General features: G+C 38.7%; 1 protein-coding gene across 1 annotated transcript in view; it reads right to left on the bottom strand.

The window, feature by feature from the left end:
* Positions 1-12,015, bottom strand: part of MYPN (myopalladin) — a 47,764-nt gene extending 35,749 nt beyond the window's left edge. The window contains exons 1-2 of the mRNA XM_009702417.1: positions 11,078-12,015; positions 237-412 (exon numbers count right to left, since the gene is read on the bottom strand). Coding sequence (XP_009700719.1) covers positions 237-412; positions 11,078-12,015 — 1,114 coding nt within the window. The remainder of the gene's footprint in view (positions 1-236; positions 413-11,077) is intronic.
* Positions 12,016-27,379: the final 15,364 nt, after the last annotated feature.

Raw genomic sequence — 27,379 nt, 5'->3', positions numbered from 1 at the left:
ATATAAAATCTCTGGGAAGCAATACAATAAAATTATATGTTAAGGGCAGTCACTTGTCTGAAGGGTATTTTACAGAGAAATAAAAAATATGTTAATAATGATGAAAAGTGTTGACTCCCTGCTGCGTACTTTTTGTGACAAATCTATTACATGGTTAACATCCAAAACACATAATTGTCTCTTAATCCTGTATGACCAATTTCAATAACCAATTTCCACAACAATTCTAACATTACCTTCTATGTAAATCTCTGCAGAAGTGGAGTCTGTTCCATAGATGTTTGAAGCAAAGCACGAGTAACGTCCTGTATCTTCCTCAAAAGCTTCAACAATAACCAATGAGTGTTGATCACCTGTCTGGATAATTTGAATGTCTGGTGAGTTTTCAAGCTCCTTTCCTTCACAGTACCACCTGCAAGGCAAAAAATATTGTTTAGCAGTGCAAACAGCTTGACAACTAGAATGACAATGTTTGAAGTCTTTCTGATGATAAAATGGGTGGATTTTAGCCTGAAGATTCTGACAGAGTACTGCAAGCAAGTGTTGAATCAACAGTCATAGGAATAAAACATTTATGGTTTTCATAATATTCAATTACAGCAAACAGAGCTCCTTTCTTTGCAGTATTTAAACATACTAACAAATGCGTTTATGTAAGTGGCCCTAGCACGTATTTTTCTTGATATACAGATTTCAATAGTAGAGTAGAAGAGCTCTGAATTTGGAATGCTATTGATCTGGCTCTGAATTTCTCTTGAGGTACATTCAGGTCTGTGTTGTGGCTTAAACTGTAGGGAAAAAGAAACAAACCTAAGTAAACAAATTTCCCTCAAACTTGTGATTCGAAAGTTCATGTTGATTCAGAATGTGACTGAAATTTACTACAAGGTTACTCTTGGTTTTGTCATATATCTAAGACAATCTGCTTTTTATAAGTGATGGTATAAGTGTATGACAAGGAAAGAGAAGTGATCTGTTATGATATAGAGGCACTCCCTTACAGGGACATGGCCAGTGAGATGGCTGGACCTTGAATGCTTTTCTGCGTCATATTGCCGTGTTTCTCTTTTAAACCCAGCTACATGTCCAAGAATATATTGGGCCCATTAGAGACTTCAGGCTCTCATCTAAGGCATGGCTAAGTCCCTCACTGTTCAGAGGGCTTGTTTCAGTAGAAAATGCAGTAATCCAAGCGAAGGTAAGAGCAGCGCCTGAGAAGACAGCTCCATAGGATGTGTTAATGACAGTAACCATCAGCTCAACCTGAGAGCTAGTAGGAGGGGAGAGCAGGCCTGATTGCTGTTGCTTGTTAATATGGAAAAGACAGAACAGAAAGAGCAAAAGCAGGTGGGTTTGCAGAACCAGATTCAAATTTAATAAGACAGTCTAGGTTTTACAGAGAAGGTGTAATACCATGTATAGAGATCCAGAGTTAAATGTTGGGGATAATACTCAGAAATACCTGTATTTTTAGATAACTAGCTAAATTTGAAAACTCAAACTGAGGTGCGCTCATCTTCACCGTAACTTTTCTCATAAATATAGACAGATATAAAACTCCACAAAAATATTTGTATTTTCTGTTTACTGCTGCTTTCTTAACTACGTATGGTTGATTAATGTGTCCTGTGCATGTATGGGTGGGGGCTGTCATACTGATAACATTTTTTATTCAATTGATTTTTTTAAAATGAGTAATTGTTTCATCCATCTTTGTATGGTAACTTGGTAAAAGTACCTGCTAGCTTTTGAGTGCATACAAATGCTATCGAAGCAATGGCAAATGTATTTACTAATTATATATTACAGCAAATAAGATTAGTTATGGAAAGGATAAGGATAGGTTTTTGAGTAATAAATTGTAATAATTATATTTCCTGGTTCATACTATAAGCTGCTTTGATACATTTCCATCTCATATAATTGAGAAAAACATTAGTAAATAAATCTGTGTAACCATTAAATTGTGTTCACCTCTAAAAAGTACAACTTTTTACAACAGTTTGTACATACAAATTGAGCATGAAGAAACTCCCAAATTAATATCTTGGAAAAAAAAAAGATCTATAAGACAGCCCATACCAATGGAAAACCAGAATTTAATGGAAGTACAGTGTAGAATTGAAAAAGGAGCCTCAAAGGGACTATGAGGTATGAAGGAGTACAGATCTGGAACTTAAATGCTGATTACATAGCTAAGAAAGAAACCATGCACTATTTGTACACCATCAGTCCTAGCTGTCCAACATGGCTTTCTTAAAGTAGACAGGGTATTCCCCAGTCCACTTCGAGTTGCACATCAGTGTAATCTGTAGCTGTACAGTCCACTGACGTGAATGTACAGCTTGGAAAGCGTACAGGTCTGCCTGTTATGGAAGGAAGCTCCTGCACTTTAGAATGAATCATACTGCTTAACACAATTTCCCCTTTTAGAAAGGCAAACCTTTGTAGCTAGAGAGCTAGAACTGAAGCGTCTTGGTTTGTGTTTACACCTGCTTGCTTATCCTCTTTTAAGAGCCTCCATTGTAACAAGAATTGAAAATGGGTCTAAGAAAATTACGTTTATGAATTTAAGATTTCTAATTTCAATCGACAGTCGTGTAGTAAATATCATCATGTTAAAAGAGGATGCCGGTAGGGTGTAAAATGTCCCAGCTCTCTTCCCTGCCATTTCACAGCTGAAGTGCAGTTTTGCTTCACTAAAACACGTCCACATCCTTCTTGCAGGGTTTTCTTGCAATGAGAAACTGGCATTGCTTTATGTGGAGAACTTCAACCAAAGTTACTCATTTCTCTTCCATTTGAGCCTTAGGGCTCTGATAGACAAGGTCTTGCAGATCTGGCAGCAGTACTTTAAAATGTTAAAATCCTGATGCTGGCTTCTTTGCTGGAAGTTTCTCACTCTGAAGCAACAATGTGTTTCCAGGTCCAGCTGCCCCAGTTCTGGTTTGCTCCAGGACACTCTACGTGTGGATCTAGGATAACTGAACCATACAAATTCTCCTATATATCACTTTTGGTAAATGTTAATAACCCTAAAAGAAGGGACTGGGCAGTCAGGAGGCTACAGCTGCATCATGAATTGCCACAGGTGTTTGCTTGAACTCAATGTGAGCCACAATGTTAAGGGAGTCCCTTTGAAGATCGACATAGTTCATTTGCTAGGTTTTCTACCGCTCTGGTGGACAAAATGAGATGCTCCAAGGTAGTTTCTGTCAGTGGACAATCTGCCTAGGACAACACTTTACTCCAGGATAGCTTTCAGCAGCCATTCATGCTACTTTTCAAACCTAAATGGAACTTGTTTAAAGTGCTTCACAATACAGTTGTAAACAGTGTTCTATATATTAACCAAACCCATATAACGTGCAGCACCTTTGGAAATTTAAGAGACAGCTGTCATCATATGAAAGGGAATAATAACATCAGCCCATGCCCAGGTGAGCTAGCACATGTAAAAAGATAACTAAGAACTTACTGGGTGTTCTGGCTCAGACTGCAAGACCACCTAACCCAGCGTGCTGTCTGGACAGTGGCGAAAAGCAGACACTTAGGAAGAGTTTAAGAACACAGTGAATATATAAATACACATGTATGTATATTCATATATTTCTCCTGAGTATCTAACCATTCTCTTTATCCTTTTTCTACCATTATCTTTTTAGAAGGTGTGGAGCAGTACTTAAAAGTAATTTTCAAAAGGTGGAATCACTGGTCTTAAAATGATTATTTACAAACTACCTCTCTTTTAAAAGATTTCACTATCACAGTACCATTACCATTATTTTTTAGTAGATTAGATTGTATAGTTCTTCACTAACATTTAGTTTGCAAATCCTGCTTTTTATTTGTGTCACCTTTATTTTGAAAGAATTGGTTTACACTTCCATTCAAAAAATATTTCCTTTAAAAATAATGGTATTTCTAGCTTTTTCTGACTGAGCTATAGTGTTCATATTCCATCATAGTCCAGTAAGGAACCTTCAGATCCTCTAATATAAACCTCTTCAAACAGAAGGAACAGCTACATTTATTGTAGACTTTGCCCATAATGACTTGGCCAAATCTGGTATTTTCCCCACTAATAATTAGATACAGTGTGGGGTTTTTTGACTAGCTCCCCCACAGTGCATATCACATTTGCTTTTCAGTTCGGTGATGTCCTTATCGTCATAGAATCACAGAATGGTTTGGGTTGGAAGGGACTTTAAAGATCACAGAGTTCCAATCCCCCTGCCATGGGCAGGGACACCTTCCACCAGACCAGGTTGCTCAAATCCCCATCCAACCTGGCCTTGAACACTTCCAGGGATGGGGCAGCCACAGCTTCTCTGTTCCACAACCTGTGCCACTGCCTCACCACCCTCATGATAAAGAATTTCTTCCTCATATCCCATCTAAATCTTCCCTCTTCCAGTTCAAAGTCCTTGCCCCCTGTCCTATCACTCCATGCCCTTTTAAAAAGCCCCTCCCCAGCTTTCTTGCAGGCCCCTTTAGGTACTGGAAGGCTGCTATAAGGTCTCCCCGGAGCCTTCTGTTCTCCAGGCTGAACAGCCCCAACTCTCTCAGCCTGTCTTCCTAGGAGAGGTGCTCCAGCCCTCTAACATGTATACATCTACATGTATAAACATGTAGATACAGACACCATAGGTAGTAGTGGGGTCCTTGGTACCCAGAATACAAACATCTAGTGCCTGGGATAAAGGAACCAACTCTGCCATGAGTAAGTAGATGAAATGTTTAGCAGTTCCAAGGGAGAAGTATGGTAATGTGCACTATAGGGTTGATTGAAAATGTCCTTTGAAATTGATTAGTGCCATTTTTAAGTTTCAAACCAGGAAATTCTATAGAATTCCTGTGATCCCAAAGGGGGAATTTTGTTTCTTCTATGTACAATATGGTTTATTCTTCTGTTGTTTTCAAGATTTGCAATTAGTGATAATTGACAATGGTCACCTTTTCAGGAGAGAACACCTAAGGTTTATGCACAGTTGTATGACTACAAGCACAAATTGGGTATATGAATGTACAAGTCACCTTTTAGGTGTGTTAACTCATGTAGGCAACTTTGTACTTTGGGAGGTGAGTCATGGCACTTAATCATGTCTTTTTATATGCCTGCCTCATGCCTCTTCCTTATAATGTAGCCTTCTTTTAGCATGTTAGCTTCAGCAGATATGAAAAACTATTAAAGAAAATACCCATGTTCTAGAATCTGATGTCATTTTCATCAGCATCTTTTCAGAACATTAAAATAACTTACATAGTATAGTGTCACTCGAGACACATAAAGCAAAACATATTACACAAAATGCTGCGATATAATCACCAGTAAGATATAAGAACCCTTTGTGTTGTTACTGATCAGCTTTTCCAATTAGCCTGTTGTGTTTGTGTAGAGATAAGTCTGTATTGTATGCCTTTGTAAGGCACAATTCTCATTTCCTACAAGCAAATATAAAACCACCACGTAAGCTATTTCTTCCAGTTATTTTAGTAGTATGTGAGGAGTATATTCCTTTAGTAGACTCAAACAGACAGTAAAGCAGGATTGAGTTAATTATTTTCTTTGCAGTTATTGTTTCCTTTGACTAGTCCAAAATTTGCAACATAAGTGATTTAAAACTTCAGGAATAAACTTCTGTTTCAAACCTATGTTTAGTTCTCCTATGTGGTGTGTTCTTTAGTCACTATTTTCACCATAATGTTGAAGTATTTTGAGATTAAGCCAAGAAAGAGATTATGCTACATGTACATTATCTCTTCACAATGCTTATAAATGAAAAACAATTCTCCCTTCTGAAATTAAGCTTTATGTAAATCTTTGGTATGGTCATATCTATTCCGTGCTTATTAACATTTTATTTTATTCTTACCGTCAAAAGGTTGTACGTGGTAGCAATGAAATGTCAGTTCCAAGGGGAGTTCTGACATTGAGATACATGGCATGACTGAAGTAGCAATACTCTCTGTCACTGACATTTCATTCCTGCCATGAATTGTAATGATAGCTTCGTCATACAAGGCAGGTTCACATTAAGCATAAGCAGTGTCATCCACTGTGCCAAATTCATCCTAGGTCTTAATCCATTGACTTGACTGGAGTTGCATGTAAGAGGAGTTTGGCTCTCTAGACTTTGAGCACTAAAACAGGTAAATGTTTTCATTTGGCAGCCAGGAAGAAAAAAATCTTAATCAATATCTTATGTGGCTTCAGAATCTCTAAAAATCTGTGGTTAGTTGGAGGTCTTGTCTCCTTAAACAAAGCAGCAATAAAATGCACTTTTTAAGCTTTGTATGCCTATGTTAAAGAATGTTTTCACAGAAACCTTATGACATGCAGCCTGTTTTTAGAACATCAAATCCTCATGACACTTCCAGGATAGCTGTGTATGCCAAACCATGCAATGTGATTCATAAGTAAAATTAACCTAGGAGTGATGTGCCAAACAGTTTGGAAAAATGTAGGCACCTCTGAACTTCAGGGAATAAGGAGTGCTCTCCTCATGGGGAGGAGTGAATGTCACACCTATCATCACTCACACAGAAACAGAGCTGTAGAAAGAAGCATGAGAAGGGGGTCATCAAAACCTTTAACACTTTGGAAATATGCTACCCACTTCTCCTAAATGCTGATTTCTAACCTGCAGTATAGTCAGAGTAAAGTAATCAATCAATAATTGTAGTAGTGCTCTTTAATTGTGAGCTAATGTCTGAGGTAGTTAGAGGCCCATATACTGTAGTATCAATACTATTGTTCGTCTCTTCCATGATGCTGCATTCAGCTAGTGATACTGAAAATTGAGTAATGTCTCATTGAAACTTCTTCCTAGATAGGTAGGCTTAACAAGCTTCCTCTAACATGTGGGCTTGTTACATTAAGGCTGAGTTATCTTAAAAAGCAGTTGGACAGGTCTATCTGTATTCAACCAAGCAGCATTTAGCTTTCCATATACTGATATTTCAAATAAGTTCCCAGTTTCTCCTCTTGCCACTATCCAATTTTCTGTCCCTCAGTAAACCCTCATATATACCAGATGGTCACCTACCAAGCCTGTAAATTTATACTACTTTGTCATTGCCAATGATATTTTGACCCTAATCCATCATGAATGTCATTCACACCATTTTTACATCATCAATTTTGTTTTGTACTGTCTTGCTTCAAACGTGGTACCTGTCCATCATATTTCCCGTCCTTGCCATTCCTGTGATCAGCTTCTTTCTAAATATCCTATCTCTAATTTCTCTCTTAGAATCCCCATTACATCAGTTTAACCATCTGATTGCTTCTACTGTTGACTGAGAAACTACATTACAGAGCTTGTTGAATCTTGTTCTTGTTTCACAATGCTCTAGGTTCCCACAATACATTGTGGGAGTACATCCCACTTCTGCATTGTAAGTATATATTATAAGCATTGTAAGTAACCTGGGATTCCATTCTATGGTTAAGAAGTCCATTGTAAGTCAAAGAACACAGGCAAGCATGCATTAGCACGTGTGCATCCAAAGGATGTTTGTTTGCTGAGCTTGGTCATTCAGCTAAGGTGAAGGAAGAAAAGATCATGCCTTAAAGCCAGTCAGCATTAAGCTTTCTTTCATCAGTTGCCACCTTGCCAGTTAGTCCTTTCCTGGGACTACTGATTTTTGTATCTCTCTTGCTTACCTATTAGGGTTCTTCTCTCCTTGCCCAGCTCCACAGATAATGAACTAACTGACCACAGACTTTGGAAAACTGTTACCCTGAAAGCAAGATGGTTGCCAGTTCTGAGCCCAGTTCTGGACACAGTTCCACAACTATGGCCAGCAAGATGTTTCCTTCGCTATTTTGGAAGCTCTGCACAGCAGATCAAAGACAAGCACTGTTTTTAGTGAAAAAAACCCCTGCATTCTTATGGTCCCCATGATTAATGGAACACGTACCCCAAAGTATATTATATTTTCTGGTTTCCTCGTGCTGTAGTAGTGACTAAAAAGGCCATGATCACTGGAAACACATGAATATTTATCACTCAGGCAAGTGAATTTTTTTACACTCTTTCTTAGTGTTACTCCTGCACATTGGTGGATTTGAAAGAACAAACAATTAGGATCAGGAAACTCTGTTCAAGCAGCTAACATTCCCAGCTTTCTCCTTAATACAGCACGTAAACACACACATACAAAAACACAAGGGGAGAGAGAATTCAAACTTACCTCCCTGTAATTTATCTTTTATTTGTTAGTTTAAGTTGTGAAACTGAAAGCTAGGCCGGCTCTTTTTCTTGAACTTGGGACTGATTCTCCCTTGTGGGACTTCTTTCTCCCTGTCCCTACTTCCCTTGGCCTTGGGGCATCGGAGTGTGAGTTCTGGACTTCTGTGTTAGCTCCTCTAAGACCCTGATCTGGCTACAAGCGTGAGTCAGTAAACCAAGTGTGCATTTCTGTTTGGAGCAGTATAGTGCCTGACAGCAGTGTATTATCATTGGAAAAGTCTGGTGAGTGATTGTTCTATAAAAGTATAAAAGCTCCTGTATTGACTGTCATTCACATAAGTAGCTTATTTTATTATTTAAAATAAACAAACTTAAATGTTGAAATAGAAATTTCAATGGAAAAGCTTTGGTTTTGTTGGGAGAAAAATAGACTCAAGTTACAAAGATACCCGTCATCCAACTCTGTGGAATCAAGCAGTCCCTGAATTGGATGCATAGGCATCCTGGCCATCCCTGGATACTCCATGGGATGAGTCATTGTTCCTGGGTTCTCTGATCTGCCCTTGCGAGGCCTCAGTGACTTTATAGTGTCAGCTTCTAATTCAGATAGTTGTTAAACACCTAAACTTAGATGGCATGAACACCTTGTCAGTTTTATGTATGTGTCAGTGGCACGGGGATGATATGCAGTTATAAGAATGGTGGCGTGGCCTTCTGGAGAAATACATAAAATTAACATTGTGCGCTGCAGTATATGTCTATAAACAAGCAATTCAGTGTTCACCTTTTCTGAATACAGAGAGCCAGATTGAGATTATGTACAGGTCTATATATGTAAGAGAAGATTATTTCAGTTGTTTTCTTTGTATTATAAACTATGAATTATGAGAGAAAAAAAAATTTTCTCATGTCCAAGGATTCTACTGACATTTTTAATATAAAAAAGATTTATCAAGGCAAGTGCCTGGAGAAATGTCTCAAAGTCTTTATAACCAAGAGAAGTCCTCAGAGAGTGTTGCTAATATCTAGGGGATGATAATGTTTCCTGTCTGTTTTCTATCAAACCCCCCAAACTTCTGGCACTGTTTTCTCTTTTAATCAGACTCCTCCATGAATTTAAGGGCTGAACACAATAGAACATTTATAATGGCATAAGCTCCACCAAGGGAATGCCTCAAAATCGTTGATTAAAGCAGTGAGTTTAGACATGAAGCATAGTAGAAAGCATATTCTTCCCAGACAAGGTATTTCCCCCAGCATTAGAACAGATTCCTCTTCTGTAAACAAATCATTTAGTCCTTTGCAAGTTCACATTCCTGTCATACACAAGAGACCCTGTGTGGCACCACAGGTGAAGGTCTTGATAGAGACCGAGAACCTACATGTCACTACTGAAGGCATTAATGGGGCAAAATGGTCTGGCAGTCACAGTTCAGGGATCCTATGAACTGAGTAACTTCTTGTCTGCATGACAAGGCTGTCCGTTACAAGATGATTCATTTGTAGATCCTTGTTCCTATGTACTTAATAGTGCATTGTAAAAGCTTCTTCCTTCTGAAAAATTAGCAGCTGATGTGCCAGAAATCCAAGGGAGTGGAAAACAAAGATTCTTTACCACAAAAATCTTTGGAGCTTCAGTCTTTGGATGTTGAGATAGTTTTCATTTGATGATGGTGCCTGTTAGTTCAGTGGGAAAGATGATAAAAGGTGTTGACTGCAGTAGAAGTGGTAGTAGTGCTGTACTCAGCATTGTCAAAGTATATAAGGAAGACAATGAGCTGGGAACCGGAAAAAGTGGACCATCTGTGAAGCCCAGAGTCCTTTAATTAGATGCTGAATGCAAATAGTTCTTTTCAATATTTAGAAAAGCAACACAGATTTCTAAAATGCCTATAAAAGGATAGGCAACTGTCTAGACTAAGGGGATCTATTTATGATACTTCAGATGTTAGGATGCAAATATGTGTAGTATGTCTCTAAAAGATGGATAGTTATCCTTTCTATTGGATTGGTACAGTCCCAGCAAAAGAAAGATAATTCCACCACTCCAAGTGAGAGGTAAATTTGACTAATGAGCTCTATATGAACAAATTTAGATTTAGAAATGCTAATGAGATCTAAGAATTTTCAAGATAAATTTAAAAGTTACAGTCATCTGTTTCTCATTCTACTGATGTCATTCATTGATGAATAAAGTGTAGCTTTTTCACAGTTCCTTTCATCTCCAGTGATCTTTGCAAATGTTGCTTATTTAACTTTCAAAATCCTCATAGACATGGGTGAAAACCGAAGCATCAGAATTAGCAGGCTAGTCACACAACATGAGTAAGTATCAGTTAATAAGAGTGTCTTGTACTTGATAACACAGAAGTGTTTTTTCTAATTTCACAGCAGAATCATTGTCAGAATCTGAATTAGAACTGACCTGCTCCTGGTTATTTGTATAATAACTTAAATGAGGACGGTTTTGGTGTATAGGATCCTATGTTCACTCATCTCAAATAACCTTCAGACATCAGCATGAGGTATCTCAGCCATTTTTAGCTGGTTTACACAATCAATCTTGATTTCCATAAAGATAACTACCATTTCTCACTAAGGAGTTAGCACTTTCTTTTAATTATAGAAGTACAGTATTTAGAAACAGTTCTCTAAAATTCAAAGAAAGTAATGTGTCCTAAAATATGTTGTCTAAAAATGTAAGCAACCTTTTGTACGATTTAAAGAAAGCAATTTTTTTCCTTAATCAATTTTAATAACCAAGATCAAGAGATTTCCGCTACAGATTACTGAAACGCATGCATCAAAATATCTGGAAAGAGTAAGGCATACGCCCGCTGTTACAGAAATACTAAATGACAAGTGCAGAATATGTTTACCTGACTTCAGGTGCTGGGATTCCTACCACAATGCAGTCCAATTGCACTTTGGTTCCTTCAGGAACTTCCCTGCTCTTCAGTTTTTGAGTAAAGCGTGGTGGTTGTCCAATAGGCTCATCAGAATATACAGATACAGATTCTGGCTCTGTTTTTAGCTCTGCATTTGTTAATTGATTGATAGATTCCAAGTTTGCCGCCTGTTGATCATCTGTTTGTTCAAATGTTTTCTCTGCTTTGTTTTCCAAGTCTTGAGGTACTGGAATGGAAAGCCTTTCTCTGTTTTCTGATGTGCTTGGTAGGCCAGAGCTACCTTTTTGAGCAGGCTTATTCTTAGAATCAATTTTGCTCCTGTAGTTTTTGCATGTTCGGGGTCTTATTCTTTCAGAGTTGTGAGCTTTGAAAAGTGACGAGAGCTCCTCAATAAAATCTGCCGCCTTGTTTAGGAATTCCTTTTTTGATTCTGATTCAGAAGGAAGGTGTTGTTTCTTTAGATCTTGAGAGCTCCCTCTGGAGCCTGTTGTATTTCTGACGTGGTCCTGACAAAAGTTTGAGTGCAGGCCATTGTCTGATGTTTTCAAAGCTGTAGACTGGGCCATTTGCTTGTGTTTTCCAGCGTTTTTCAGCTGTTCTGGGGGATGCTGTGAATGTGCCTGAAGCTCCTCCTGTTTAATTTCCAGTGGATTCTGATCAATAGCTTGTCTTGCCAGGTTTACACTTTCATCTAGCTCTTCTTGGCTCAAAAAGGCAGAGAGATCTGGAAGGTCATCTTGGGCAGCTACCTCATCTGAATCACCGGAAGTGTTGCCATAATGGAAATTATGAGAAGCTGGTTCTGATCGGCTTCTTTCACTCTTCCCTTGATGTTTAGTTTCAGCTAAATAACTTTCTCTCAGAAGTTGAGATATTGAAGTTGAAGATTCTAAACTGTCGTCTTGCATGCTGCCAACAAAAACGACAAATAGGACCACACCTTATCAATAGCAAATTTTTTTGATTGCGCACAATTACAGGCTTCTGAAAAGCAGAACGCAACCCTTTCAAAGTGCATCTGTGTGCTGAATATTAACTTGTAAGTATGGCCTTGTTTGAGAGGCCTGCTTCTGTATGTACTGCCAGATACTATTGCCTTTACCCAGTGAAATTCATTGTTTATCCCTTTCTACCACTGGTAGCCTAGCATAGCTAAAGCAACTGCAAGTGTCGTAATCTATACTTTGTTCCAGGCAAAACTTCAACTACAGAGCTATTAACTGAATTTCAATGTCAAATCTTTATCATTGCTGATGTGTGTTTCTTAGCTAAGAAACAACCTCATCAGATACATTAAATGCTGGGTATTTCAAGGACTGAAAGTTGTGAAAGAAAAACAGTACTTTTAAATTAAGTAAATGTACCTTTAAAGACACTGAAGTAGTAAGTAAATGAACCCTCAAAAGCATTTGAGGGATGAGAGGAGGAAGGGGAGGGGGAGAGAAGAACAAAAATATTCTATAATGACAATTTTTCATTTAAAATTCTTAAAGATAGTGCATTCTAGGAAGCAATAAAGGTGTTAATATTCTATACCTTCTTAAATTAAGTATTATTTCTAATAAGCTATTTAAAGTAAGTAGAAAATTATGTCATTATTTGATACGAACATCATTTGTACCAGGCCTTTGAAAATAATTATTTTACATCATTCTGATTGTGAAAAAATATACCACAGATGAGAAGACAGTATCAGAAAGCCCATACTTAACCTGCATGCCTGATAAGCAAACCTAAAGTATCTCTTTTGATACTTAAGTAAGTACTTCTGCATAATATTCTCCCTTTTATTTACACAAGAGCCATTATGAATGTAGAGGGATTCAGACATCCTATTAACACACTCACCTTAAGGTGGCTTACATAGGAAGGCAAATAAGACAAATACTCTTCCCAACCTTTCAGAGAGCTGATACCTCACAGATACAGAAACAAGTGGGTGACTATTTACTGGATCTGTCTCTCAGAATATGCAGTGGACTGCATCTCTCTCCTAATTCATTAATGGCCTGGCAAGTCTTACTGTGATGGTTTCAAATATGCCTACCCCAAGATGTCTGATCTGAGGCACTGCGGAAGGTTCTGTTCCTGTCCTGGCGTCAAGAGAAGGGTACATGCATGCCCTTGCCTCAGCCATTTCCATTCGTAGCCTTAGGTAACAGCTTAAGTTGCCGGAGAAAGAGAAGAAAAGTTAAAAAGGTATCTCTGCTGTGAAAGGCTTTCTGCTCTGTTAGAGGGACAGTTGTCCCGGGAAAAGGGCTTGTAAAAAGCAAATGAGGTCGTAATATCTTGTACTGCCGCAGCATTTCTTCCTGGAATGACAGCAACAGCCCTTCTTCCTTATTTGCAAAAAGGAAAGCTTCTGTTTAAACAGTTTATATTCTTCTTCAAGGAATGGACATAAAGCTATCATATTCTGATGTGCATTTTGAGACTTTAATCCCTCTGCCTGAGCCACAATTTTTTTATATTGAAATTTCTTTTTCTTATGTATATATTTAGCATTTTAGATTTATTGATTTTGTTTTATTTTGGTAATATGAAACAAGCAAAATCAGTAAGGCAAGAAAGGCACCCAACCAAAATATCGGTAAGTTTGTGCCTATATGAAAAATGACAAATAAAATACCATATAAATTATAAGCTTCTAAGACCCAATCTAGTCCCTGCAACTAAGCCAGGTCTGCAATACTAATTGAACACTTGGTGTTGAATTATCTGGCACAGTGTTTCAGTGAAGCTGTGGCATGTAAGAGAACAGTGATTTGGGAAGCCCACATGAGATAATGTGGTAAGCTGTTTCATGACTGGACAGAGTATGTAATTTAACCTCTTAAGAGAACAAAGAGGTCTCCAGGAGGCTTAACGTTCCCGCTCTATGGATACTACTTTTGCTTGCTCAGCTTTTACTTCTTAAACAGCTGTGCAACCCTACTGAAGCTGAACGTGTTTAAGGGGTTATATTATCTTGTTTATGTGCTGATGGCATACTATGTGCCGTAAAGGTCACCGCTAGAGCTACGGTTTCAACTCTGAGGCATTTAAATACATTCTAACATAAGAAGTTTACAGACGGGAAGACAAACCTCGCACGTGAACGAACTGCAGACCTAGAATAAAGCTGTAACACAGGGCAAGTTTGCTTTAGGCCTCCTCCCCATGTGCCGCCTTGTATCTGCTTAAAAACAGAAGGGAAGAAGCAGAGCCATAGCCAGCTCTTTTCTCTGCACTGTGCAGCTGGCTTGACCTGCAAAGAGAGTGTAGTGTGTGCTTTTAGTGGGATGTCGGAGAAGGTACAGTCTCTCAGGATATCTCTGGAGGGATGCAGCTCCACGCTAACCTCTCTACATGTGGCTATGGGTAAATTATAACACCCAGCTCTGTGTATCTTTGTGTAGCTTTAGATGCTACAGCGGAAGGCTGTATTTTACATGGTTGGAGAAGTACATGTTTTACATGGTTGCAAAATTTAGCTTGCTACATTTCTTGGCCACTCTTTCAGAAACATTTCAGAATGGCACATCTTCATTTCATCTCAATGTCTGTAAAGGTCATCAGAGCTGAAAAAAGATGATGCAGGTCTTTAGAGAACACTGAACACTCTAAGGAGGAAATGCAAGTAGGGAAATAATACTGTGTGGTCAAAACCAGCCAAAGTCAAATGAAGTTAAAGAAGTCCTGCAATAATTTTGCTGAGGAGGTATATGAAAATCATCTGGCTGTGATTATTCAGGGTTTCATTTTCCTCTGTTGTACAGATATTGCTTGATTTTCTCACTTAAGTGCTATGTCTATTTCAACAGAGGTTGTTCATCACAGTGTAGCTTTTCTGCAGATAATCATAGTAAAGCAACTGTTTGTTCAGTACAGTTATTTGAGACTTTGTTCTGGGTCTTGCATATCTTCTATTCATCTTCTGAACAAAGCATTGAAACATGAAAGAAATAATTTCTGCTAATTCCCTTAAGGAGTATTACTGCAACATGAGGACATGCTCTCAAAGATGTGTTTAGATTGGCAAAATAGCTTTATAATTCTAGTTTGGAAAAAAGTATACGGAGGAAGCCACTGTCTGATAGCAAAAGGAGGAAAATTATATGCAAATTACTGCAGCATAACAAAACCAGGGGTGCCTATACCTGGTGAAAATATAAAATGATAGAGGAAAGTCAAGTAGCCAAATCAAAACTGCCTTGTACTGATGGTTCATTACGGCTAGCTATAATGCAGTTGTATAAAGCATCTTCCATTCAGATGACCAGGCCAGACAGCACAGCCATACACAGAAGAGCAAAACCCACTTATCTGTCACAGTCCTGAGAGAACATATGGGAAGCAAATGGACAAATCGCTGGTTCAACTCTGTCTCTGTCCCTCTGGGGGCAGCTGAGCAGATGTGAATGGGAGAAAACACACAGTTCCCCAGCAAAGGAGCTGAAACAACTTCCTTCCTTCTGCCCATTGGAGCAGAAGAGGTGGAAGGGAGCAGAGTGTTCCTTCTGCTGTTGGGAAGCAAGGTATTGATGAGAATTAATCTGATGCCAAATTCTTAATCCTTAGAGAGCCATCAGTTTCCTTTAGAGCTCACCCAGGGTCAGAGTATCATATCTAACTCTTCTCTATTTTCAGCCTATGTAGAAGATAATTTTTTATTCTATTTTTAGTGAGGAAGAAGTTGGGTACTAGTCAAATGTAGCACTTTGAGGCAGTGCTGGCTACTAAACTTTTAAGATATTTTGAATTATGTGGTATTTCTAATTAAATGGAAAATGTTGAGTTTCAGCAACTGTTACTGTGAGGCTACCAGACAATCCAGTTACAATTATTAATTATGCCTTGCTTATGCCTTGAAAGATGTCTAGTTTGTTTTTGTTTGGTTGGGTTTTTTTCCCCTCAAAGGAGTTGTAGTCTCCGAAGACTACAGAGGGCTGATGATTGAAGGAAGCACGGGGTAGGCTGAGCCATTCATATTTCACAGTTAGAGGACAACAGCTTTTGTTCAAGTGAAATCAAACATACAGCCTGACAGGGTCTCTGGGCTAGACAGCCATAAGGCTGAATTCAATATATTTTCTAAAATATCTATTAAGCTATCTTTCTAGTGAACAAAAAGTCATCACTAGAGGAACAACTATGCTATTACAGGTTTGATTAATGATAATAAGTAACAGTTTAGCCTTTCTAGAGCCAAAATTGGAACTAATCTCCAAAATTGAGATCTGATCTTGAATTCAGTCTTTCTCTTTGCCTGACTTTCTGGATTGCTTAGACTGAGATATGGAATTGGCCTTGATATGCCTTGAGCCTTCCCTTTAATTTTTCCTGATTGAGACTTTGGAACAGAAATGTCTTTGTGGCTGCACAGAAACCATCCCACGGCCCCCCAGTGTGCAGCGGCACAGAACGCTGGCACTGAGTGGCAGTGCATGGCACACCGCTGCCATATCATGGAGCTAGCAAAATGTATACAGTAATTGCAGATATCTCTGTTGAGCAGATTAAGCACAGATAACTCTACTGAGTGAGCAGTAAGGACAAACTCTAGTAAAAACACAGTAGACAGCAATCTGTGGCATTAATGAAAGCGCCAATAATTTTGCAAACGGCAAAAATCTGTCTTATAATGAACCAGTATCAAGGGGAGGAATTGCAATGCTAGTTACAAATGATAGCTCTGAATTGGTGTTATTTAGGATTGAAAATGGGATGACTGACTCCAGCAGTCAGCAGTTCTCGACCTTCGACTGCTTCATTACCTACAGCACCAAACAAGTGCATTGAGGGCAACATTTTTTGCTTTCCTGGGACACTAACAGCAGTGATCCAGGCACCTATTATCTTGAGAGGCATCAGAGGATGTCATGACCAAAACGGACTGCATGAACTTCAGTCTACTAATTCAGTTTCCACTAGCAAACTAATTGCACAAACTTTCTGAGTTTCCAAGTGCCTATATTCACAGCAATGTTCTCTTATTAGCCAAGTGATCTTCAGGATAAAATATTCACAAAGGTAGAATTTGTTTCCACAGTTTATTTTGGCAGTGGCTTGACTTGAAAATCTTTGCATGGAAGGGAGGAAAATCATACGTCAGGAAGCTTGTGCAGTGTGACACTGGACCCTTTCATTGCCTCTTGTTTGAGGCTTGTTCGACTCATTGCTGAGTCATCACTGAAAGAATCTGAGCTTTTCCTAAGAAAACAGCAGTAGTGAAATCTCAGCAAAGGTGAAGGGAATCCCAGATATATCTGAGTGCAGATCCTTTATTTGGTGAGAGACAACTTTGAATACTTGCTGCCCTAAAGATGTTTTTTTTCAAACACTCCTCTCTATCATAATAAAGAGGTTATCTGCAAATAGAAGATTTAATGCAAAAAGCATTTGAGCATCTTCTTTGGCCTTCAGTTGTAGTTAAAAATGAGTAATTTTAGTCAGCACGTGTTGTTCCTGTCTAGGTTTCCAAGCTACTGTTACTTCAGTTGAGAGTGCTTTTGTATGAAACCCCAGTATCAGAACAGCTAGCAAACTCCTGCTTCTGTCTCTGCGTCGGGGCATCTTTGTGGCCTTTGCACAGCAAGGCTCTGGACCTCTATGCCCAGCACCTCTGTTTGGAAACTGGAAAGTTTAGCAGATATTAGAGGCTATACCCTTTTCCAATTAATTTAATTGCACATAAATTGCATTCACCCATACACTGTTGAACACTAACAGTTATACGGGTATTTCAACTGTATGATCACAGCTATGGAAAACAAGCCGAGAGATGACACAAATGGTCTGTCTTGCAGACGTTTAATGATCACAATTCCATTCTTAGGTGCTTGCAGGCACTTAAGAGTTGCCATTGTCACCGTTTCCGTTACTGCTTGTTGACAAGCTGTAGCTGCTGCAAGATAGACTTTGAGACTCCAGGCGTAGGAAAGGTTAGGCTGGAGCAGAGGACTAAGGTTAGCGGTCTCGTGTGTGTTTGGGAGTGTGAGTTTAAGATATTTTTAATAATTGTATTTAGAAAGCTATGTACAAGAAGCTATGTTCACTTTTCTGTTTTAGACATGTTGGTAGCTTTGAATTCCATTCCTTGTAATGAATCAAGAAAGTCAGATAACTAAATTCCCATTTCCAAGTAATGTAATTAAGTAATGGAAAATAGGGAGCCTTCAAGCCCAGGAGTGTAACAACTTCTGATGGAAACAAAATCCCTCTAAGAACAAGTAGGCTAATGATTATGTCCATGTTTAGGAAACATCCAATTTCTTTATGTATATTTTTCAGTATAATCTTTTTAATGTTCTATGTATATGTTGCATTTTCTTCTGTCTCTAATCTGTTTTATAAATTCTGGACATTAAAACTCTCACTTGATTGTAAATCTAAAAGAGGCTGGTAGCTGTTTCTTGCTCACAGTTACATCATTTTGTAAATAGTGAAAAGACTGCTGCTGGTGGTGTTTTAAGTATCTTCACATGCTGCTGCTCTTTGCTTTAATGTAAATGTCTCTGTTCAAGGGATTTTTTAATTGCTGTCATAACTGATGTATGGCTACTGCTGCTTCTGTTCAGAAAAATAAGTAGAATCAGGCCCTCTTCTGTAAATAAAACCTCTAATAGTCCAGCTTCTGCCCTTAGATACATTCCAGGATAGACCTGGAGCAACTTCACTTAAACTGCCCAGGATTTAATTGGAGCTGGGAACAGGATTACTAACTCCCATCTCACAGCCCCTCTATTTGTAAACGCCACACAGTTAAATTTTTTAGGCAGTTTTCAGGTAAAATGCAAAGTTTTCCTCTACAAACTTGAATCTTAAACCTTGAAAAGTGTTACCTATAAAAAAAAGTTCCCTTCTGAAAGGAAGAGAAAAAAGAGAAAGGGAAGAAAGGAGAGGAAAAGGGAAGAAATAAGGGAAAAAACCACAATCATAAATATAGAACATCCAATATGCAGAATTTTGGGGAAATTTAATTATTTTGAATAAGTTTTTAATGGCTTAGGAGTTGAACTATGTCTCATCGTTTGAATACTTGTGATAGTAGATTGGGGCCTTAACTGGTAAAACTACTTCTAAATTCCTTTTAAACTGAAATTCCTATCTGGATTTTCATTAGAAAGGGAGATTAGAATTAAATTATCTATATACAGTTGTATATCATCTACATTTATTTAAAAATATTATGCTGAATTAAGAAATAATTTGAATTTACAGATATATAATTTAACATTGAATATGTTATGAACATTAGGTAAATAATCTCAAACCAGAAACAAGTGATTGGAAGTTGGGAATATTTAAGAGTCTAGTTTTCTGTAGCAGAGGATGTATCTAGACTGCTTTTTGCAGTGATGTTGGTCTCCTCTAACACAGCTCTTTTCCTCTTGTCTGGAGGTGTTCACCATTTCACCCACAGGCATTTGAATGCAACTCCAAGTGTACAAATGTTAAAGCCTTAAAAGCACTTATTTTGTTTTAAGAAACTTTAATGATCCTTAAGAGCACCTATTTTGCAAGCAAATAGTGATATTTGTCCTTCTGGTGCTAGAAACGTGAGAGGTGAAATGTGTTCTTCATTACCACTGTATTTGGTCCCTAATGGCTCTTCCCTTTGCTGACAGCATAATCACACTGCCCACAAAAGAAAAAAAAAAGTTGGAATTCATCATCTCAGAAATGGGATGGGATAAATCCTCTCTCCAGCTCATTCTGCAGAAGACACTGCAAGAAGCCTGTGTGCACTTGGAGTCCTGGCCTCTGGCCCTGGCCTCTGACCTCAATGTTACAGTAGTGGGCACCTTAAACAGCATAAAATATTCAGCTCTTCTTCAAGGAAAAAGCACGTTCAAAGCTCTTTAACTTTTTCAACATTTCCTTCATACTATCATGCGATGAAAAGACACTTTTTTCCTTTTTACTCTGATCACAAAAAGTCTTTATTTTTTTGTAGTTAATATTGTCCCTTAGTAATTCTCAAAATGAGAACTGAGACCCTTTCTTACCCATGTCTCAAGTTCTCTTTGCCTTGCCAGTGAATCTCCTTGAGCTGCAAGATAAACTTTTTTTTTTTAATTTTAACAAAATTTAAACAAAATATTTTAAAATTAGAAGGAAAGGAAAAAAGGTGATGGCTGTCTTTGAGGCCTGCCTGGGATGCTTCTCCATCCTCTTCTTCCACTGGCCTGTGAAGGCCAGGCCTCAGATGTCAGGACAAGTTCCAAGTGTAGTACTTCAAGGGCTCATAATGCAGGACAAGTTTTTATTGATGCAAGTAATGCATATAATCCAGTTTCCTTCAAGGATGGCCCATGTGAGAAGGAGTTTATACGAAAGGCCCAAAAAGATACAGCAGAGGTCCATAATTTGGTGCTGAATGTACATAAAAAAATCCTCAATGGAAAATATAACTAGCAGGCAACAATATTCATTTATCCTGGTCCAAACACAGGCACACCACTCTGCAGGCCGTTCATGGCTAAAGCTGCAAATCCACTTTCACGGACTGTGACCCAAATGATTTAAACTGGATCATTTCTATGATTCCTGCTAGCAGTATGCGTGAGCAGTGCAGAAATCCACAAATGCAGGCGGTTGAGGACTACTGTAAAGTTTTGGGTTTGGGACTGAGTTTTGGGACTGAATCTACAGCTTAGCTCTCTGTTAAAAAGTGATTTATGTATTGCGTGGGCTCAGTCTAGACTGACAAGTTACTGCATAAGGTACTGTAGTGAGAATTTGCACAACTTAAAACGCAGAGCAAAAATCTCCATTTTACCTGTATGTGTAAACGGCACCAATCTTAAGGAAATCATACACGTGTATCTGAAGACCGGGCAAGCGACTGCTTGTGTAGCCAGAATGAACAAGCACAAGCTAGACAAAGAAAAGCCCTGAAAAACGGGTATGCAAACTATGTGGCTCTTGCACATCTTTTTGCCTGGTATTTTCAAATCTATGGGCTGTTTTGCTTTTAAAATGAGATTCCATTTTCATACAAATCCTGGTTCCTAGTGAAAAAAGGAGCTCAAGCCTTAAAGTAGACACAAATCTGACTTGCATTTTTTCCCCCAAGGTTTTTCAATTGTGCCTTTCTTTTTTCGCACTGTCACTGTATTTGTTTCTTTTTGTCTGCTGTTCTGTCTTTTGTATGCTTTTTCATCAGTCTTCCCTAAGAACATTGTAACATAAAAGCCTTCACATTTGAATCATATTTTCAAATTATAGTGTTTAAATGAGATTTATGTTAGGCAAAATTATTTTGCCCGTCCCTGTAGAATATTACTGTTTATGAAAACAAGTACTAAACCAGTTAAGTTTTCGAGTTAAAAGTAAATGGCTTTTTTTTTTTTTTTTTTCTCAAGTGATTTAGATTACAATTTACATTGCATTATCCAATTGCTGTTATGGTATTGTGTAAAATTTTTAAAAACCATCTTAAGGTTGTATTTATGTGCAAATATACCTAGGCTGCTAATTCTTAGCAGCTGTTGATAAGAAACATTCCTTCAGTACCACAGCAAGACCTGCTGTAAAATCTCTAAAGAACGCACAGGAATAGCAAACTAGCACAGAGCACACAGTTCTCCTTTGTCTTTCGTAGCTTGTCAAATACAAAACCTAACTAACTCCTGAATTGACTATAAATAATTTCTGATACATAAATATCATTCTGCTCAGCTACAGGAACTAACACATTTCCTATTGCTGTTTAATTTTGTTAGCTGTTTCTGAAAGAAAAAAAGAAAGGCAAAAAAAAAAAGAGATATCCTGACCTTAGGAACGTTCAGGAGGTGTAGGAGAGGGAGAAGAGCAGAGTTGAAGTTTATGAAATTGTTCCATTAACATTTTGTTTCCACTCTTAAACTCTAGAGCGTCTTCACAAATGCAAACCTCATGACCAAAACAAAACTACTGATAAAGTAATCAGTGTCTTTAGCATGATTTGTATAATGTTCTATTGACGTAAACTCAAGAGCTACTCTGTTCTCTTGTCAATTGTTGACATATTATTTTGTAAAGCTTAAGATGGGCTTCTGATTACTGCTTAATGTTGCAATATATTGGGCCAAACATTTGCTACTGACAGTCAAATACTTTTCTGAGAGAGAAAGAGAGCAAGGGAGATAGTGAGAGCTCAAGGGTGAGAGCTATGCCCTTCTAGCAGGACTGTTTCTGCAGCTGTTGTGTACATTAATCCAGAGAGCAGATCTCCCAGCTCTAAATATAGCCGTGGGGTCATTTTACACGACAAAATAAATAAATAAATAAATAAAAAGTATTTAACTATGGTGTCACATTAAATTAGGTTTGATTTTGCTTAAGAAGGAAATCCAAATTACGGCATCTTGGTTTAAGGCTGAATACCACAATGTCAGTATTTCAGAACGTGGAGGGAAAATAAGCGGGGAGAATACAGTCCCGGCAAGGAACTTTTCAGGTCATTACAATCTTCTGTTGACTCTTTGGAGGAGTCAGACTGGCTCCAAGGGATTCTGAGAACCCCACCGATGCTATTCAAGCCCTTTATAATGCTGCAGAATGTTGCTTCTCTTTCACTGCAATACACATGCCTCAGCATAATTTAAGTCAGTTTAAAAATGATTTCTTCCCTGTATATGCCTTACCAGCAATAATTAGCGTTCAAATATACATGCTCATCAAAGCCTTCTGCACCTGTGCTGCAAAATCAAAATGTAGACCGATCTAAAGTTGAGGGATTACCTTTTTTAATTCCTCCAGATGTTGCTGCCCAACCCTGGCAGTCAGTAGCGATGACAATTATCCAGAAGTGTGAGATTAAAGTTAAGGAAGTGAGGGAATTCTTCGAGTCCTCAGGAACAGAAACAGCTAGGAGTCCATACAGTGAAGGAAGTTAACCTTCGTTATTGTGAGGATGGCTGTAAGAAGCTGGACAACCTGTCACCACCGGAGCAATAGCATTTGTCAGTTTGCAGGTCCCAAGTTATTTTGAGCAGCATAAACCATGTGCCCGCGGAGCATTCCACCTCATTGGACGGGGAATCCGCTGCTCTGACAGCACCTATGGGCACCGAGTGCCTTCTCCTCACTCGTGGAACGTCCCCTATAGATGCTTATGCAGGTTTTCCTGATCCATCCAAGAGGAACTGTAGCGGCACTGTATTACTCTTGGCAGCCAGTTTAGACTTCAGCCTTTTAAAATTACTACTTGTTGCTATTGTCTTTATGTTTTGATCAGAACTCGAAGGTTACAGTCACTGGGAAACCCATCAGCCGGTAACAATGTAAAAGTTTTGCAGCTCTACAGGCAAACTCAGCGAATGCGTGTGATTGAATAGTAAAATATTCCTGACTTCTTTGAAGCGTTCGATATAATAAACAGAGTCCAACAGTGCAGAAATGCTTAAGGATGGCCTGTAACTACAAATCCTCAAAAAGCTAGAACTTTTAAACTTGTTATTGAATGCACAGAAATAAACTGTTGGGGGAAAAGTAATTAAAAGAGGCAAGTGAAACTTAGCCGTAAATAAAACTGAGAGATAAACATAGGTGGAATAATTTCAAAATATTTTAAGCAGTACACAGGGAAACTCTATTACTATGTAGAATTTCGTTTTGTAAAACTGAGCTACTGGTTAAAACCTTGAGTGACTAAAACCTACCACATCACTTGGAAAATGTGGAGACTAGATTTTCTTTTCTACTCATCCTATACACCAGCAACAGAAAATAATCTGTAATTCTAAACTGTTCAGCTTACAAAAAATGCTGCTTGATTGTTGATATATTATTTTATTTAAAATGCTCGTCATAATCCTGATTTTAAAAGATTACTAAAATGTTATGCATTTATTATGAGGAATTGATATATAGCCCTTTCCACAGCTAATGATGTAATTAGATGGCTTTTTGACCTTCTCCTTATTCTCTCAAAGCATTATCGAATGAGTGCCTTTGTTAGAAAAGGGGTTCTCCTGTGGGATGTAGTTCTTCAGAAAGACATTACATGAGGCATAACAGTATGAAAAATCAGAGGTAAAGGCAGTTCTTTCATGAAACTTTCCCTGATGCATTGGAAGTAGTTTTCTTTTGTTTCTCTTCTTGTAACATATTGTTGTGACTTACCCCCAGCCGGCAACTAACCCCCCCCCAGCCACTCACTTACTCCCCTCTGGTGAGATGGGGGAGAGGATCAGAAGAGCACAAGTGAGAAAACTCATGGGTTGAGATAAAGACAGGTTAATAGGTAAAGCAAAAGCCATGCACGCAAGCAAAGCAGAACAAGGAATTCATTCACCGCTTCCCACCGACAGGCAGCTGTTCAGCCATCTCCAGGAAAGCTAGGCTCCATCACACATAACGGTGTCTTGGGAAGACAAACGCCGTAACTCTGAATGTCCCTCCCTTCCTTCTTCTTCCTCCAGCTGTATATGCTGGGCATGATGTCATATGGTATGTGATATCCCTTGGGTCAGTTGGGGTCAGCTGTCCCCCAACTACTTGTGCACCCCCAGCCTCCTCGCTGTTGGGGTGGGGCGAGAGGCCGAAAAAGCTTTGACTCTCTATAAGCCCCTCAGCAGGGCTTATGAAAACATCCCTCTCTTATCAACACTGTTTTCAGCACAAATCCAAAACATAGCTCCATACCAGCTAGTATGGAAAAAATTAACTCTATTCCAGTCAAAACCAGCACAAATATCATTGTCAGAATAGCTTGTGAGCATTAGTTTGTGGTGTGGTCTCTTCAGTGATATGGAAAAGTTGTACAGTGAAGTCAGCCCTTCTTTTGGGGACAGGTTAGGTTTTATGGGTTGGGTGATGTCTAATGTAAATTTATACCTGGAATAGAGATCTAATGTGTTCCTTATAAGATCTATAATGGTAGATATGAGCCATATAGTGCTGACAGGAACTGCATGTTCATACTCTACTGCACGCCTCTGTGGCTTGGATATTGCAGTATCTGTAGATCTGTAGGCTACAAAGTCTGAGGCCTGAAAATAAAGTCTGATGTGTCTGACAAAAGAACTGTAAATCTATGTGGACTTCTGCTGAGACGCAATTATCTTAAAATGTGCCTGGAGTCTTGCAGAGCTGTGAACTGCTGTTTGTGCATGATATGCAAAACTAAGCAATCCAAAGTGACTATTCAATCTGATCAAAAAAAAATATGCAAAAATTTTCCAGTTTAAGAGGGAGTTTTATGTAAGATGCTAGAATTCCAAAATCATTTAATAATCTGTGCAACAAATCAGCTAAGGGTTATGCAGATAGTACAGCACTGAGAAACCATAAAAGGTATGAGCCTTCCCTGTGGCAAACAGACCGACCATTGTAAGAGTAGGTGGTACAAGGACAAAACTTCCAGGAACCACAAGAAGTTAGAGCATACGCAGGAAAGGTGCCAGGTCTTGCAGAGCTGTCATCTTGACAGAACAACATCAAAGAATTTCAGATTTACTAGTTTGCAAATAACAGATAAAGCCCATGAAAATACTGTTGTTCCTCTGTCTACTTTTTTAGAAGACAGTGAATTGAGGCTTTTGACTGCCGAGCACTAAAAAAACACTTCAAGGTACTATGACCTCCAGATTTATGTCCTTTTGTCTTTGCTTGGTTGGCAGAAGGGAACATCTGCCTCTGTAGGATAAGGCGTACTGTCCTAGAATAAATTACCTGAGCACTAATTCTCTCCAGATCTTGTCTCTCAAAGCCCAAAGTACCTTTACAAGCAGAAGGAGTGAGTCTTAAAATGGAACTTTGTACATGGCTGGTTGGCTGTTATTCCACAGTAGGATTATCAGACGGTAATTGTAAACCTTCAGGATTTATCATAAATGGAAAATTCTTGATTTTCTAGATGTTAGGATGAAATTAATATGATCCTATTAATGGCATGTGCTGAACCATTAATTTAGAAATGAGATGGGTTACACATTATTTGGTAGAGAACAATTATTAGACATCTGTGTGGACTGCCCAAAATTATATGAGGAGTCTGTACTGTCTTTCAGGGGTCAGAAGAAGGTGTCCCTTAATACCACACATGTTGTCCAGCCTGACAGTAAGCCTCTGAATATGGCTAGGGGTGGAAGAAGCCATCTGAAGTACAGTATTGGAGAGTTTGAGAGGCTTAGAATGTAAAAAAGAAAAGGCATCTGAAGATCTGAAGTCATTATCCTTTATAACATTGATCTACCACCCCTTTTTTTTTTTTTTTTTGAAACAGCTCAGAGAAGAAGCAGGGCTTCGTTTACTATCCCAGAGTAATTGAGGCAGATGAGCATTTCTCTGGGGCATAGGCTTACCATAGCTGCAGTGATTTCAAGGTTGCAATTAAGCCCGTAGTACATATAGGTCAGTATCATGTACCTAGCATATAGCATATATTTGCTTAATTAGTTTGGAATAAGAAATTCTCCAATTCAAGCTACCTCAAGCTCACAATTACACACATACAAAAGTTTATTTCAGCTTTACAGGTTAGTGCTGGAAATAGTGCTGACAGCTGCAAGTTGGCAGTAAGCTTTGGGACATATGTTAACAGGGCATCCTGATTAGTTAGATCCTTATCACAGAAGCTAGTGACAAAAAACAGCTGGATAAACCTCAGAATTGTATTCTGAGCAGGAATACCACTTTAGAACAAAAGGCATAAAACTGAGTGCTGGTGACTTTTAGTTAGGCTGGAAGCAGAGAGAGGACGGAGGCAGGACCAGGAGGTTGGGAGCCAGCTGTGTGGCCATAAACATGGAGCCAGACTGAGCCTCAGGCAGTCCAAGAAAGAAAAAAAACCTGCACCAAGCTGAACATTAGCAGTGCAGCTCACAGGAAAGAGGGCATCAGTTCCACAAAGAAAAACTTGCTGGCAATATATTTTAACAGCTGGTTTGTGAAGTGACTCTGATTTTAATTCAGCTCAACTGGACTAGACCAAGCCACTTTCAGATCAGGGCCAGTCTGTTTACACACAGCAGCGCTCTGTGTGCCTGTGGGGAGATCAAAGTAGGGAGAGTTTCTGCTGTTACTCTTTAAAGGCAAGCATGTAAAATCGTACTGTCGCTCAGATGATGCTTCCTAACTCATTCAACCATTGTAACTTGATCTGAATTTTTAGGGAATATGTAAATTTATCAATAATTTAATTGTGTAATGTGGACACACCAGTCAAGAAACACGTGCAGAATTAGAAAAAGATGTTGAAGTCCCAAAGAGACCTAAGAAGCACAAGTCACAGAGCACACCACAATTATGCTTCCTTTAGTTGCTGATCAGTCACTGTCAGCAATCCCTGCCACCATGGAA

This window comes from Cariama cristata, unplaced genomic scaffold, assembly GCF_000690535.1.
Source record: "Cariama cristata isolate BGI_N322 unplaced genomic scaffold, ASM69053v1 scaffold7866, whole genome shotgun sequence".
Taxonomy (NCBI): Eukaryota; Metazoa; Chordata; class Aves; order Cariamiformes; family Cariamidae; genus Cariama; species Cariama cristata.
This window is presented reverse-complemented; position numbering and strand designations above follow the sequence as displayed.